The following is a 17,537-nucleotide window of genomic DNA, read 5'->3' as shown; positions in this document are numbered from 1 at the left end:
ATTTTACTGTATTTATGTTTATTTTGATATTTTTTATGGTTGTATCCTCCTTAAGAATGTTTCTAAGTTCTCCCAATACTATACATTCAGTTTTTGATAGATTTAATTTTGTTCCTGAAACATTTCCAAAATTTTCTATGATTTGGATTGCTTTTTCTAGAGAGGTTATGTCTCTTAAAGGAAAGGTGCTATCATCGGCATGTTGAATACATTTTATTTCTTTTTCCATATTTTCTAACCTAAAGCCTCGAATTGAATTTGAGCTATTAATTTTTTCATTTAGAATTTCCATTACAAATAAAAATAGTATTGCTGATACGGGACATCCTTGTCGTATTCCTCTGTGCATTTTACATTTTTTAGAAATCCAACCATTATTTTTGATATAGAAATTTGGATTGGTATACAAAATTTTTATCCATTTAATAAAGTTATTCCCAAAATTGAATTTTTCTAGTGATTTTATTAAAAAGTTCCATTCAACTGAATCGAACGCTTTTTGGAAGTCAGCAAATAAGAAAATTCCTTCTTTATTTGTATTTTCGCAGTACTCGAAAATATCCAGAATAAGCCTAGCATTATTGCCAATATATCTTCCTTTTATATAACCCGATTGATTTTTACTTATTAACTTATCGATTAATTTTTGTAATCTTCTGGCAAATATAAAAGCAATTATTTTATAGTCACAATTAGTGAGACTTATTGGTCTGTAATTTTCTAACTTATCTAATTCCCCTTTTTTATGTATAAGTGAAAGAACTGAACATTTTTGTGTAGAAGTTAATTCTTCTTCGATATAAATTTGGGATATAGCTTCATATAGAAAATTCCGGATATTTTTCCAAAACATCTTATAAAATTCAACAGGTAAACCGTCTATTCCAGGTGACTTATTATTTTTCATTCCATTTACAGCTTCTGCGCATTCTTGTAATGTTGGGCAATTTTCACAGTATTTTTTATCATTTTCTGACAACACAGCGGATGTATTAATTTGGGCAAGATATGATTCAATTTCATTTAGCGGTATATCTTTTGAGGAGTAAAGATTTTCATAGAACTTACATAGTTCATTTAAAATATCGTTAGTCTTTACAAAGGTCGATCCTGCATTGCTAACTTTATTTATAACATTTTTTGATTGATGCTTATTTTCAAGTCTTAAGAAGTAGGATGAATTTTTTTCTCCCTCGTCAATCCATTTGGCCCTTGACCTTATTTGTGCTCCTTTTGATTTAATTTCATATAATGCGTCTAATTCATTCTCTAATTCTTTTTTCCGTATCATATTAATATTTAAATGATGTTGATGTTCTATTTGCTCTAATTCACTCTCGATAAATTGTATTTTCCGTTTCATATTTTTGCTTTTTTCTTTACAATAACTAATACTTAAATTTTTAACTTTAAGTTTGATCAATTCCCATTTAGTTTTTGGATTCATCTCTAGCTTAATATCATCTGGTAAATTCAATAAAAAATCGTTGATAATTTTACAATACTGTATATCAAAAAGGACAGACGTATTTAGCTTCCAATATCCCTTCCCCCTGCTATTGGAGGAAATTTCGCATTTAAAAATTAAAGCAATGTGGTCGCTCATTCTTACATTTGAGACGGACGGCGGCCTACGTAAGTATATATTTTCCGGTTTATAGCAAAAAAGGTGCGTTAAAAAAACATAGTCTATTCTGTTTTTTGCGGTGTCGCTACCATCACACCAAGTGAAACCATTTTTTTCTGGTTTAATTTTGGCCCAGAGATCGACAAAATCGAAATGTTTTTGTAAATTTTTAAAACTATTTAAACTCTTATCTTTATCTTTTAACAGAGAACAGTTGAAATCTCCTACAAGAATTACATTTTCATTATTAATAGAATACTTTGAAATCCATTTTGAAACCTTTTTAAAAAAATCAACCCGATCGTTCTCAGAATTAGGTGCATAAATATTGACAAGTGTAATAATTTTACTATCATGTTCTATATTCAACAGTATAATTCTGCCATCTGCAGATTTATGCTGGTTTAGTAATGTAAAGTGAAATTTGCTACTTATCAGAATTGAGACACCTTTACTGTGCGAAGAAGTAGAAAAACTATGAAAAGATGTACCTTTCCAGCCTGAATTAAAAATATATTCTTTTTCAGATATAAAATGTGTCTCTTGTAAAAATACGACATCACAATTAATATCATTAACCCAATTGTATAAAATTACTCTTTTTTTATAATCATTAAGTCCACGACAGTTCAAAGAAATAAATTTAACAGAAGTCATTGTTGTGTCCGGTTAATAGAGTTAGTAGAGACAGATTAACACGTGTACTTATCGATGCCTTGCTGCCTGGTTTTTACCGCTCTGGACATGGAGACGGAACGCGGCTTCGTTCGTCGTTTGTCCGCAAGACGCTGTAACAGCTTGCCGAACTTGTTCTGACCTGGCCATGCATCTGGAGCAGTATGTGCGGTTTTTTCGGAGTCCAAGCCGGTGCCCCAGTAGAGATCGTATACGGAGTGGGCGAAGATGGTATGGGGCCTGGAGGAAGATAAAAGATCATTCATTTCCTTTAACTGATCGATCTTTGCACATAATATTTTCTCCATGACATCATCAGCTTCATCCCTCCACTGTGGGGTGTTAGTAACGGTGTTGCCGATTAGCTTGCACTCCAAAGCTGACTTGGCATCTCGAATTTTGTCTGCTGCCACAAGGTTGCCTGTACGAATGGCTTTGGTTAGCTGGTAGGCCTGCTCTGCAGATTTGAAGTTTTCTCCAAAGATCTTAAGATCGCATGGATAGAAATTCGATAGCACATGTTTTGCGCCTTGGACGGTAGCAACATTTTTTGGATCTGCAACAAATTTTGCGCAAACGCTTGAGCCGGGTTCGTGTCCGGGTTTTTTGCAGGCTGCGCAACTTTGCTCATTTTGACAATTACGGGTGTAGTGGTCATTTTTCCAGCATTTTGTACATAAGATAGTAGGTTTGTCAGAATTTTGCCCGCGATGCAGGATCTTGCATTTAAGCCCAGCACAGTAGCTAAAGCGTGGTAGAGGTTTTGATGCAAGTGGCTCGATATATATAAAACGATTGCCATTCAAAACGCTTGTCATTTTATTGTTTGCAGGGTTTCTGATTTTTTCATATTTGAGCTCACTTTTTGGATGTGCTCCTAACTTTGACAGCATCTCAAGGATGGCGGAGTCATCAACTGAGAGGGGAACCCCGCATATCGTAACTTTGAGCGATTCGTCACTGGGATGTTCTAGGCCAGCGGAGTAGGGGTTCGAGTCATATACAGAGATGTGGTGGTTTTTAAAGTCAAAGCCCTCACATAGTATAGAATCTCTACTTTGTTTATCAGTGAAATAAATTCGCCAAAGATTACGATCGAGCTGGATGCATTTGATAGCATCAGCGCTAACACAATGACTGACCGCCTCAAGAAGATCAAAATTAGAAATACGTTCGTTCTCTTCTTTGTACAATTCACTATCCTTTATGTAGATAGGCTTGAATAATTGTGCCATTTTGCAGTGACAGAAAAGGAAGTCAAAATGAGTGGTATTTACAGTTATTTACAGGTGCGATTCAATATATACACAATAGGTGACTGGTAAACAGAACTGAGTATGTACTCACTCTTCAGTGCGATTTAGAAAATCCTCCAATAAATCACATGAAATATACGAAGTCGAACAAAATCAAAAACTTCCACGGGGTAAATTATCCTAGACAATCACCCAGATGAATTTTGGAAGCACAAATTTGCATCAAAGCAAGAAAATAAAGTCAAAATGACAGAGAGGAGTGAAAACGCGTCCACTCTGCTCAGGTCGGAGTTGGGAGAGGGCGGTCTCAGTTATGGAACTTGTGCCAATTTCTCCTTTAAATCCATTCATTACTTTCCAAATGAAAGCTGAATACTATAATACTAGTAAATAGTAACACACTGTGTGGAATTAGCAACGACACGCTGCAGCAACGAATATAAGGAACTGGGAACTAAAGCTACTAAATATAGTGTATAGTAACATAATTTAACTTCATATATATTTCGAAAAGTTAATACATTAATACAAAAAGATAAAATACAATCAATACACAACATGATCAGAACTTTTATAAATCAAGTTTTTTTTGGAAACACTTCAACGTTCTCTAAGCGGATCCTGGACATATCCATCCTTAGCAGACTCCGAACGCCAACGTCCATGTCATTTGAAAATCCTGTCCGGAAATTCCCTCACTACCGACGCAGTCGTTCCACCTGAACGCAAACTATGAAGTCCATAAACTTTGATTTTTTCTACAATTCCTGTAAATGCTTCGATGAATATATAATTCTCGAACCCTGGTGTAAGACAGGCACATATATATATAAAAATGTTTTGCTATTACAATTCTAGTACCATCTCTGTAGATATCAGTCTTACTCGACTCGATGAGTATTTCAAAATGATCTGAGAAAAATGTAATTTCATATCATTCTCTTGAATATGAGTTCGCTGCTACGTAAAAATTCAGCGAATGCCAACAAGACCATACAAATGATTCTTTGATTATATAGATTATTACATTCAAACAGTTTCAAATACATACAACGTAAATTTTCAACAGTTTTTGGTTCTTTCTTCTGAACAGGTTTTGCCACTATACGTTTCCCTCCTCCCCATATTATGGTGTTCCGATGGGGCCACTTCGACCTTCGCACTTTCGCCTTTAGGTCGAGGTGCGAGAGTGCAAAGTTGCGACGGCGAAAGTGCGAAGGTGCGACGGCGAAGGAGCGAAAGTGCGAAGATGCGACGGCGAAAGTGCGAAGTTGCGAAGGCGAAGAAGCGATACTACTATCGTACCTTTGCCATTGCAACTTCGCACTCTCGCCTTCGCATTTTCGCACTTTCACCTTCGCCTTTTTATAATTGTGGAGCTCTCTATCGTTTAAAGACAATTTTAGCTGTATAAAAGGACATCTGAGGCAGACGATGAACTTTTTAGAATTTATTTTCAACAGCCTGTGCAGATCCATAACTTTTACTAGGGGGGGGGGGGGGTTGGATAATTATGTTCCGAGACATATTTTGGAGATTTTATTATATATAATTAATAAAATTAAATATTCCGGGGGAATGAGATCCGGACCCTCTACCCCCTTTACTACATGTGTGAAGTTATTTATATTGAATTCTCCGGGGGGGGGGGGGGGCGGACCCCCTCTCCCCCTTTAGATCCATACATCAGCAAGCAGTGTCGCATAATAAATTAGAATGTTACTGTGTTTGATCCACGGTAAACAGACAGCTGGTAAGTGACAGGGGCTGGAAGTGCATATGTATGCATTATGACGGACATTACATTTTATATTGAGTATATAATGATTAGGCATAGCCAGCACTGGTAAACATATATATATATATGTCACATATACACATTAAAATATTTATAAACATTCATAGTAAGCACAATGGCCTAGCGCATGCGTACCAATGATATCATGGATTAATCGGAAAACCTTGGCGAGTACGGTGCAGTGCATCAAATTCTATGTAATCGACCGAGACTTTCTGAATGCTATCAAAAAGGCGAAGGCGAAAGTGCAAAGGTGCGAAGGCGAGAGTGCGAAGTTGCGACGGCGAAGGAGCGATAGTCGTATCGCGCTTCGCCGTCGCACCTTCGCACTTTCGCCGTCGCACCTTCGCGCTTCGCCGTCGCACCTTCGCACTTTCGCTCCTTCGCCGTCGCACTCTCGCACTTTCGCCTTCGCAACTTCGCACTCTTGCATCTTCGACCTAAAGGCGAAAGTGCGAAGGTCGAAGTGGCCCCATCGGAACACCATACATTATGTCTTTAACAAACTGATTGTCAGTCGGAGAATTGAATCCCACAAGATCGTGAGCCCATTTCATTTGATTCCATCGAATGCGTCAACAATATGGAATGGAGAGTTTGCCCGTTGAATCAAGCATGCTACATAAATAGATACACGTAAAGGTTTTGAAGGAAATCATTCACTTTCCTCGATTCCTTGTTTTTTTTGCCCACCTCTTAAATCACAGGAAACTGTTACAATATTTCTGTATACATGTAGTTGAATCCGCTCGTGGTGCTTGAATAATCCCAGGAAGTGCATACAATGTTTCAGGCAACTTTGATGGCAACTGAATGTAATCTCTTTCAAATACCTGAAAAAACTTTGTAAAGGAACACCAATAAATATTTTTTCGCTTTGAAATTGGATATAAGTATAAAGATATATATATTTATACCTACATTAATCAGCTTAATTCAGAAACTCGATACATTTTCTTCAGAAATGAAAATATCAGTTTGATAAAAAATCAAACTTGCTATTTGGCAAAACCACAAACGTTGTTGAAGAAACTTCAGTAAAATCCATAACGATAAACTCATAATTCTCTCAGATAATAAACCATGAGGAACAGTTTTACCTGTCCGTGCGCAATATCCGCCATAACCAGTATCACTTGCATCGGTGTACACTACCAGATTAGAACTTGGTTTAACTTTCATATCCCTTCTATTCAACATATCTAAAGACGATTTCCAGAAACTTATCTGTTTCTTACATCCCTCAGAAATTAAAATCATACTGTTCCACGTTGAAGCAGACACAATGTCAATACTAAGACATTTACTCATTAACTGAGCTACACATCCGACAACAACAGACAGATATGATTTGTCCAACTTTCTGGGCGTCTTACCTTTATTCTGCGATTCTGGTACATATATAATGCTTAATTTTGAAAATTGTTTTTTGAATCTTAAATACACACTTTTCAGGAATGTAAATTTTTCCCATGTTACAATCCAAAACAACACCAAGATACTCGATAACTTGACAAGGGATCCACATGGACTTTTCCACTTTAGGCACAAACCCTGAACAAACTAAATCATACTGTACCTTTTTGGATATTTTGCATGCTTCGTCATACTTACTATGACAGCCAATCCCATCATCTAAATACATAAGTACAGTTTTACATTCTCTTCGCCATATCTTAACTAAGGTCGTGTGAGTTTAGTAAAAATGTATGGCGCAGATGTGAGACCAAATAGCAAAACATTAAAACAGGAAAATAGATCTTGAACATCAAATTTCCATGAAAATCCTAAATATTTTCTATATATAGTCAGGACAAATATCTATATGGTGATATGCACTTGTGATATCAAATTTAAAACACCAACTATTTTTATTTGTAAACATAGAACGGTTCGTATATCGTCATATTTCACAGACTGTTTCCATACATGCTTATCACAAAATTTAGACATCCTATTTATTTATAGACATCCTCTTTATATACTGAGCAAAATAAGATCATTGCACATCCCTAATTAAACAAGTACTCTATGGGCAATGTATAAACTTGATTGATGCTCACCTCACACCAAATACCTACTGGCAGTCTTGTGGTCTATTGGGTCAGAGAGAGAGAGAGAGAGAGAGAGAGAGAGAGAGAGAGAGAGAGAGAGAGAGAGAGAGCAAAGTCAAGACAAGGATTTTGACAAATAAAAGTCGGCTAGTCCCTCAAGGTTGATCTAAAAATTTGATTCAGGGTCACTACACAGGTCAACCTTTACCAGAAGGCACTTTGTCTGTAAAGTATGTGCCAGATTGGACCAAAGGGAGCTAGGGACGAAAATATGCCACGAATACTGTGGTTTTATCAATATTCGTTGAATACCAATTTTCGTGGATTTCGTTGTTAAGTTGATCCACTAAATTTAATGTTCATTGAAGTGCAATTTCTTTTAACATTTTGTATTGATAGGGTCATTAGCTAAGAATTTACGTATCCTTGAAGCTGTGATTTTCAATTTATCCACGAAAATTGATACCCTTGAAAATTAATAAAACCACAGTATGTGATACCAGAAAGACGGATGGATGGACGAACAGACGGACTGATCCCTATTGGGTGCCGACCAGGAGGATACATAATACACGTTTTAGGGGATCATGTATCAAAGCAAATTCCTGTGACAAAGTCTCTGAATGGCACTGTTCAGCATAATTCTCTGTCCTTGGTCGGAGGTTCCTGGACTACTGAAAATGTATATAATATTACAGCCTAGTTCTGTAAGTTCTTTCTAGTGGCTCCCCTTTGATATTACTTTTAAATTAGAGTAGCTGCCATTTGAATTGACGTCACATTGTTTTTTCTGGAGCGGAATGGAATGGCAGCATCAAGCAAGATTTACTCAAACCTCTGGGGAGGAAACATTTAAAATTAGATATAGCAACAAAAAAAATTGTCATGTAAGTGAACAGGGGTGCAGAAAAGGTTTGTTTATATACCTCTCTTTTGGCTTTTGTCAAAATTCGGTTTGGGATAGGTCTGGTCCTCTTTTCGGAAAACGATCGATGCTACGCGCCTGAAACGAATTCAAAGGACAACTTTATCTTTTTGATTTTGGGGCGCATACGATGACCGAATCTAATGTTGAAAATAAAACTTTTTTAAATTGATTTTTTCGATGTGAAAACGATTTTATACTACAAATCTCGAAGAGACCTCATGTAATTATTCTAGATTATTCTAGGAGTCTTAATTAGAAATATGTATATCCTTTTTATTAAAAACTATCTCCCGCCTACATCAATTGTATAATGATACCCCCTTTCCCGATATTGGCCGATCATTCTAATGCATGATGACCTAATGCATCGATTACAAATTAAAAAGCTGAGACTGGCCATAGGTAGGCTACTTCTCTCCTACCAACCAAATTGTTCAATATACTGCATGCACGAATCTAGAGGGGGGAAGGACCCCCTGGACAATATTTAAGTTATTGATTATAAATTTAGCGAAAATAGCCCCTCGTCTCACCAACACAAATATCACTTGTAGGCCTCGGACCCCTCCCCCGGCAAACATAATTATCCTTGCCCCCCCCCCCCCCCTTCCCGCCACCAATTCAGGAAATTTCATTTCACCTAGAACCTTGATCCGCCACCGTATTCTAATCGACAACGAGAAGCACCTGCGAGATTGCTCGAGAATTAACGAAAGTGACCAATCAAACTTTCGCTTCTATTTGTACATCGTCGTCGACACCAACAGGTTGTGGAAACGACTGCAGTAGGGCAAAATACAAAATGCACACAGGTAAAATTAAGATCCAAGTGAGTGATCTTCTCAACTTAAGATTGCATCAATAGAATCTCTTCTGCCCGGGTTTAAAGGTATTTCTTTCACGAAGAAGAGGTCGTTTTCACAATGCACACTTTGGTAACTGGGGACGCTTAATCCCAATATGCAGTGCATGGCGCGTTGAATCATTTGCGTTGGAGTCTTTTTTTTTCTTCAAAAGTTTATGTCGAGTTTAAAAGTATAAGGTTCTGTGATACTTTCGTTAGTGATTTTGTGATGGGGGTTTCACGTCGTTGAATTGTCACCTTGTTAGGAAGGAGTTTAATTATTGAGGGTAAATTGACCCCATTGTAAACAGTTGTGTATATATAGCCTATGTGTGTTTATCGGCATGTCTAGGGCAGTAGGAGATAGATACATGAGGTATGTATTTATAATTTTTGTCTTGGGTATGTGAAATATATCTCTCTTTCAATACATGTACACAATTACATATGCTTAAATGGTAAATATATGAATAAAATGCATATATAAATACAAGTGTACTCTTTTATCATCAGCAGTCTGATTGTTTCATCATGAATAATTAATGATGCATTTTGATATATATTATTACTTATTAGGTTTGTTACTGACTGACTACAGAAATATATATCGGGCTGATCTGTCTACAGAAATATATATATATCAGTCTCAGCAATGGTGAGGCAAACATTGTTTAAACCAATGAACGTGTGACATAATTTTCAGTCCAAGGGAAAACGATAATGAATAATATGGTCACATGTATTTAAAGTAGTTGTAGATAGATCTCATAGGCATACAAGGCTTTTAAAATTGTCTAACATACAATGTACAGACAAGCATAAGTTAATTTAAAAGTATTCAAGGCTTGTGTATACGTCTTGTACAGGGAGGTTCAGGAATTTATCAAGCTGTTTTGAGGATCGTGCATGTATATATTTATACACTGCATTTTTATCATCAGTTGACTGATTGTCACATGCAGTGATTGGAGACCAGGCTTGCATAATTCATGGGGATCAATAGAGGATTTTAAATATTTTCGATAAACTGCATGATCCAATCACTCTATATATGCATTGTAATTATATTCACAACTGCATGCATGCAGAGATGTTTCTTAATCTCCATGATATCAGTGTGTTTCAGGCAACTTTAATTGCATTGCGCTTTGGTATAATTTATTTTGTGGTAGTTTACATTTGAATTATTAATTTTTTACATTTTTATGCATATTTTTGTATTATCATTATCGCATTAGTTCTGTAAATGATTGTATTAAATATATATCTGCATATTGTTGATTTTATAAGTACAGTAACCAAGGAATTACTAAAATAACAGTACTATACATGTATGTTTCTCTGAAAATGGATAATTAAATGTAAATTTGGGGTTTAGCCAGACATATGTCCAGTGTCATATTATATATTAAACTGACATTGCTGCTAGCAATGCTGGGACCCCAGTATAAGAAATTCATTCATGAAGAATAAAAATAATTTGTAATCTAAGCACTTTCTTATTATAAGCATGATGTGTTACTATATACACTTCCAGGATCTATAAATAGCTGACATGGCCACTATGAATGCTGGGACCCCCCAGCCGGGGGAACCCACGGACGAGGCCCAGCTCCAGGCCAAACTGGAACGCTTGGCCAGTACGTACTTTGAGAAGTTCTCCACCCCCGTGTTCAGAATGCAGGAGCTGATCGGCTTCCACAAAAACCACTGGCTGCTCTCTGACGATTTCAAGATGGCGTACGATCAACCAGTCGGCCTCATTAAAGGTAAAGCTCCTCTTAGCTTCATATATTCACCACCACATAACGTGTGTGATCTGTTCTCACACTTGACCAACCCCAGTCAATGATTGCAGGTTCGAACCCACTTAATCAAGCCTGTGATTTGTCAGGCTTCATTACATGAATTATGTAAATCTATTCCCCAACTGACCAACTCCCTTCAATGGTTGCAGGTTTGAACCCGCTCAACTCCAACAGCTGTGTTCTGATGGTGCCGGAGGACCCAGTCCTAGCAGAGAATAAGCTTGGCCTGGACTACCGCGAGGTTCACCAGGTAATCCGCGAGCTTACCTACGGGATCTACGTCCTGAACCAGACCCCCAGCATTTCCCTGGAGGCACTGTACGATCAGGGCACCTGGTGTAACCTACCCCCGGGCTTCAACGACACTCACATTGGTTTGTATTGTTGGAATACTTATCTAGAATTGTCTTGTGTGCTTATTTTTAAGGGGGAGGGGGGAATTTTCATAGATTAATAGGATTTAACTACCAGAATTTTTAAATGATTTTTGGGGAAAATTATATTCACAGAATTATTAGGCATTTATCTCTTGACTAGAATTTTGCTTTTCTGTGAAATGTTATACATATTTTCCTAATGAGAATTATTGGGTTTACCTATATGAAATGTAATAGTGGTATATTTACATATTCCTTACTTCCGATCCCAGTGGCCCCTACAGTATTTGATCCTTGTTTGACCTCTGTCTGACCTTTATATGACCTCTGTAGGTCAGCTGTTGATCAGCGTTGACTACATGATGAAGTCCCTGTGGCATGGAGCATACTTTCCCAAAGAGAAGAGGACCAAATTCAACGACAAATGGAGGGAGCACTTCCAAGTGTCCAAACAGAATGGAAAACCAGAGAAAGAGAAATCCTTCCTCTCCGATTTCCTCAGTCATGGTACTGTATTGTATAATTTGATTGTTTTTGTAAAGGTGTCTCTCAGTCTCTCTCTCACTCTTCATTCTCATTTTCTCTGTCTTTTACCTCTCTCTTGGCTTTCTCTCTTTTTCTCTCTCGCTATTTCTTTGCCTTAAATTACTCCCTATACCCTCTCTTTCTCTCTTTTTCTCTCTATCTGTCACTGTCCTCTCTCTATGTCACTGTCTCTCTCTCTCTCTCTTTCTCTCTCTCTAACTTTTTTTCTATTCTTTTTTTTCTTGTTTCAGTAAAAACATAAATATATATATCAGTCTGCGGATATAATTTTTGCGTATTCAATATTTTGCAATTTAAAAGTGATTGCAAAAATAAAATTGTCTCGAAATTACCGAATATACAGTATTAAGACTGTTTTTCAGGCATGGTAGATATGGGTAAAGATCCGGATTACTGTGACGCGTACAATGACCTTCAGTTTGATAACGAGGACGACCCAGACATGATAAAAGAGCGAATTCACTTCATGAAGCACATAGAGGACATCTGTATGCAGATGACGCTGTACCAGAAAAAAGTGATGCATGAAAAAGACATCTACATGATGGAGGCCGATATGACCATATCCAGTATCGTTCGACTGCTGGACGATCGGATAAATCACGACGACTACGAGCGTGTGAATACGAGACTTCAAATGCACGAAAACATGCTGAGGGAAAACCTTATGAAGAAGATGGACATCAGGCGGCAGTTGTTCATTCTGAAGTTCGTGAGTTTTCTGACGCCGTTTTTGATCGGAATGAGGAAGAGAATGAAGATTCCTGACACAACACGGTTTCTGCCGGATCTCTCAGGTACGGCAGTGTTACAGTTACTCCCCCTTACTTTGCAGTCAACACCCTCCTTCCCATTTCCTCCTTTTTCCAGTTATCCTATTTTATGCATGGTGTGAAAATATGTTGTATATTCAAGTTTATGTGAGCAGTTTGAATGTTTTATATCAAAGCTTTTCTTCAGTAGCTAAATTTTTTTTTTTTTTTAGCTTTGATGATTATAAAACAAGTTTTAGTTAATTCTTTTAATCTGTGATTTTGCATGTGAATGTAGATAGTTATCAATTGACTCAGTGCACTGTTTTGCCAATGAGGATATTGTTAATTTAAGAGAATTTTAAAAAATCTCTCTCTATCCCATAACAATACATTTCTACCTTATTTTATGATGTTTGAAAAATATATTAACATTTTGTCTTAATCTTCAAAAGTTTTAAACAGTTACGTTCCTGCTAGTATTTGTTGATGGATTATTGCAGTGCTGGTAACTTGTTTCTGTTTAACATGTTGAATTCATGCTCAGAAAAATGTAAACAAAAATATTTATTCAGTTAAAGGGCAAACGCTTTTACAATTGTTGACAAATGTTCTCCAGAGTTGTGGGCAATCTTTTATTGTATCGCGCATTGTTTAAAGTTTAAAGATCTATACATCCGTAAGAGGTGTTGATAGGAATTTTACGATTAGTATCTCTCGTACACACTGCGATAGGGATTTTACGATTAGTATCTCTTGTACACACTGCGATAGGGATTTAAAACAAGGCTGTCAGACACTGTGTGATGGGTGTCAAGTTAGTGGCGGGGTTTACAGATGGTGACACTCAATACTCTAGATATTTATGCTTCAGTGGACTTTGGTATTTCATTATTAAATCTCGGCCATCAGATTTCAGGAAGTTAATTGGCACCTGTATATCAGAAGTATTTGATACTTATTTTGTGCTGTACTGTTAAGAGAGTGAAAGTCTGCATGCAAGTGTGTCTTAATTCCAGTAATAATTATTTATGAGTGAATTCTAATTAACTTTGTACAAAATTTGACAAATAATTCAATAAACAACAGGAGACAATTTTCTTTTTTTGGCAAATAATTTAATATTTATAAAAAATTAATATTTTATATAGAGTGTATACCCATAGAAAACGTTATTATGTGTCCAAATGATTTGATTGATCCTGTATGTAACAATTGCTAATGAGAGAGAGCGGAGAGAGAGAAAGAGAGAGAGAGATTTTCTTTTTTCCTTGACAATGACTCCCAGCTAAGCTGTGAGCTGTGTATTAATCTATATACTTTGTGGAATCTTTTACTTTGTTGTATTACGCTAGAATTGCATGTAATGCTATTTACCATAAGTTTACACCTAATTCATACCTGCACTAATTGTTTTACTAGAATCAGAAACAGGTAAGGTTCAGGTAAACGTTAACTTTCTCTTTATGTTAATCATGCATCGTTCTTCATCTGTCATAAAACAAATAATTAGTCATAAAACAAGTTAGTCGAACATCTGAGACTTCTTATGGTACCTGTTGATGGAAATGAATAATTCATATACTTTTATATGTCTAGTAGTTACAGCCAAAAAATACCTGTACTTATATGATTTACAGGTAACTGTGTCCCACGCGAATTTCATGAGTTTAAAATTGAACGAACACTGTTAAATGAATTTTACAGAGAAATAATCATTACATTATTTGATGAACTATATTTTCTAAGTAACTTGTAAAGTTTTTTTCACTTTCAAAATTCATGAGAAGTTAACTTCCTGTACAAATTGTTGCATGAAATTCAGGTGTTTCAGACACAGATAATGTATTAGTTTAGAAATTAATATTGGGCGAGGAGGTTAATTAAGTTAAATAGATGTGATTATATAATGAATCTAAAATAACAATCATGTATGATAAACCAATGCTTTTATTTAAAGTTCTGGATAAAACTTAATTAATATGACTAGTATGTTTCTTTAAATTACCTTGTATAGTTCTTGAGCAATTCGTTGGATGGTAAAGTTTCTTTTGTTTTTGATTAATTGGGTTAAATATACATCTTACATAAAATAATTAAGGCTTTGTTATAATTAATCAAACTTTTTATGTTGTTGAGATTTTTCTAGTGACCATGCATGTCCTCATATAAGGTTTTCATTTAAACTTCATTTCAAGGTTTTCATTTAAGATGGCTCGATGGTTGTGGCCATTTTCATACTGTATTACCGTAATCTCCTTTAGAAGAAGAGCTCTATAAAAAAAAAATATGAGAAAATATCAGAGTTAAAAAGTGAAAATTTATGGGTTTTTTTTTCTTTGGTTGATTATAGTTTTAAATATATAAATATAGGTAAACAAAACATATCTTAAAATTTTTTGTTATAGATCTAATGATTAACTTTTTGACCATCAAGCCTCCTTAAACATCATTAAATTTTCTCTTGATTAACAATTTTTAAACCTTTTTTTTTAAAACAATAATTCTTATTGGTTGCATTTGGCATTCATTCAATTACTTTGAACTTTTAATAAATTCAGCCTAGGAATAAATTTCGGAAGAAAAACAGTCATTGTGGTGGTTTATGAATTTATGGATCTATCAATTACTTATATATTATTTTATGATCAAATATGTTATTACAATAAGCCTCTATAGCTTCATATAGCTAGGATTTTGATGATAGCTTACATATTAATTGTATTATTATCAATGTTACATCGTGCTGTTTTGTTTTAAGTTACATGTATATAATGTCTATATTGCAGTATTTTAAATTTCCGTGAAGTAAATTTGAGAATAAATACATTAAATTAATTCTAAAAGTTGAAAATCAAACTAAGTTCAATGGCAAGCTTATACAGGGTGACTGTTGTCAAGTTTAAGAAAAATTTTGTATTCAAATTTTGTGATTTTATTGATTGACTTTCTAAAAAAAAATATCAGGAGGGATTTTTCTAAAATGTCAACAATGAATTTAAAGTTCTTTACATGTATTTTGTTACAAAGGGATAAAACAATACCAAATTGATACTATTAATTAATGCTTATTGTGTGTTATTTTTGTGCATCAAATACAAGTCATCAGTTAAATCTTAACTAATACAAGCATTTCGTGATTTGAATCTTCTTTTCTGTTTATATGGTAAACATATTTTAAGATTTATTCATATATAACAAATGGTGATTTTTTGTTTTTGCTTGATTGACAGAGGACCAATGTAAGACAGAAGAAGAGCTGCCGCCATTAATGCTGGGAGACGACTTTAAGTGTAAAAACTTCTACCCTGACAAAAACAAGTACTTTCACCTACATGGGGGTAAGTTGTAGGCCAATAATGTCTAAAACTCCCATGATGCAACTCTTATTTGAATGAGTGCATGCAATCAATGGGATTGACCAGTTGAATTGAAAAAATTTAACTTGATGTATTTTAATTAAAAACAATAATTATTAAACTTTTTCAAAAGCTTAACTCTTAGTTTAACTCATAGTTAACAATGTAACATATCTAATAAGATATTTCCTCTTTTGTATTGAATATTAATTTCACTTCTCTAATGACTGTAATTTTGAAATGTGATTTTTCCATAAGATTGAGATGTTCAATTGTGAGTGTTTTTTTAAAGGAATAAACATCGACTTTGAGACAGACGATCTAGAAGCGACACCAAAGGAAGTGACCAACAGATATTCGGATATCCTAGCAATGGCTGAGCAAGGTTTTATAAAAGCCATTTCCATGGAAACTATCAAAGAGCATTATGAGGTGCCAAAAATTACAGTGGATGGAAAAGAGTAAGGCTCTATTCTAGTGTATATATCCAGAAAAATGGAAAAAAGTATGACCTAAATGGCTAATTTTGCCTTCATCTGTTTCACATGACTGAATTTTGTCTTCACCTGTTTCACATGACCTCATTTTGCCTTCACCTGTTTCACATGACCTAATTTTGTCTTCACCGTTTTCACATGACCTACATGTAATTTAGCTTTCGTCTGTTTCACATGACCTCATTTTGCCTTTACCTGTTTCAGGTACTACCTGATCTTCCTGGAGTTTGAGACGTTCTTTAACCCCCAGCAGCCCGCCTGGATAAAGGCCTTCAACACAAAGCTGACCATTGACCTAGAAAGAAAGTACCTCCCCCTACAGGACACGCCCATGTGGGACATCTTTGTCAAACATTTTGGCAAGAAAAAGACTGGAAAGTTAAAGGTATGAAAAAAAGTCCAAACATCTTGGTTAAAGACAGTCAATTCCACACATTTCAGAAAGAAAAAAGTCTGGAAAATAAACGATGTCGATTAAACGCATTGGTGTTTTCTGGAATATGTCCTAATACACATATACCTGTTTTATGAATTCTTTTAAATGAATCCCTCCAAAGATTATCTTAGATGTTATTGAAAGCTATATGTGTTGAATAGCAAGGATTTCCCAATTGATCTTTTTTAAAGACACACAAATTTAATCAGTTTTAGGCAAAAAAAATCAAAATATAATGTGGAAGGCAGGTATTTCTTTTATCAATTTCATTGCAAGATTTCCTCCATAATCTTTCTCTAATAATATCTTGTTAATTATAACGGTTTTTGTGATCGTTAACAGGCTCAGATGACGGGACCGCGAGCGGCGGCCATTAGAGGACTGGTCATCATATTTGTCCATATGTGTCGCAAAACTCTGGGACAGCAGATGTCACGGTTGACAAAGCAAGACGAACACGGTCTGTCGCTTTTGCATCACGCTGCAATGAACAATCGGCCGCAGATAATTGTCAGTCTGCTGCGACAAACCGTGGATATCAATTCTAGACGCAACAACATCTTGTCCACAGGTAATAATC

General features: G+C 35.5%; 1 protein-coding gene across 8 annotated transcripts in view; it reads left to right on the top strand.

The window, feature by feature from the left end:
* The first annotated feature begins 9,014 nt into the window (after positions 1–9,014).
* LOC105340499 (ankyrin and armadillo repeat-containing protein) overlaps positions 9,015–17,537 on the top strand; it is a 29,240-nt gene continuing 20,717 nt past the window's right edge. For 6 of the 8 annotated variants that reach the window (XM_034454556.2, XM_066073161.1, XM_066073159.1 and 3 more), the window contains exons 1-9: positions 9,015–9,150; positions 10,720–10,951; positions 11,140–11,364; positions 11,701–11,874; positions 12,276–12,710; positions 15,899–16,006; positions 16,317–16,485; positions 16,726–16,906; positions 17,300–17,528. In XM_034454556.2, coding sequence (XP_034310447.2) covers positions 10,738–10,951; positions 11,140–11,364; positions 11,701–11,874; positions 12,276–12,710; positions 15,899–16,006; positions 16,317–16,485; positions 16,726–16,906; positions 17,300–17,528 — 1,735 coding nt within the window. In that variant the 5' untranslated portion in view covers positions 9,015–9,150; positions 10,720–10,737. Of the gene's footprint in view, positions 9,228–9,538; positions 9,559–10,719; positions 10,952–11,139; positions 11,365–11,700; positions 11,875–12,275; positions 12,711–15,898; positions 16,007–16,316; positions 16,486–16,725; positions 16,907–17,299; positions 17,529–17,537 lie in introns of those variants that run through there. The other 2 variants (XM_066073157.1, XM_066073158.1) reach the window with 2 other exon arrangements.

Source organism: Magallana gigas, chromosome 10, assembly GCF_963853765.1.
Source record: "Magallana gigas chromosome 10, xbMagGiga1.1, whole genome shotgun sequence".
Lineage (NCBI taxonomy): Eukaryota > Metazoa > Mollusca > Bivalvia > Ostreida > Ostreidae > Magallana > Magallana gigas.
The sequence above is the reverse complement of the archived record's forward strand: the minus strand, read 5'-3'. Positions and strand labels throughout refer to the sequence as shown.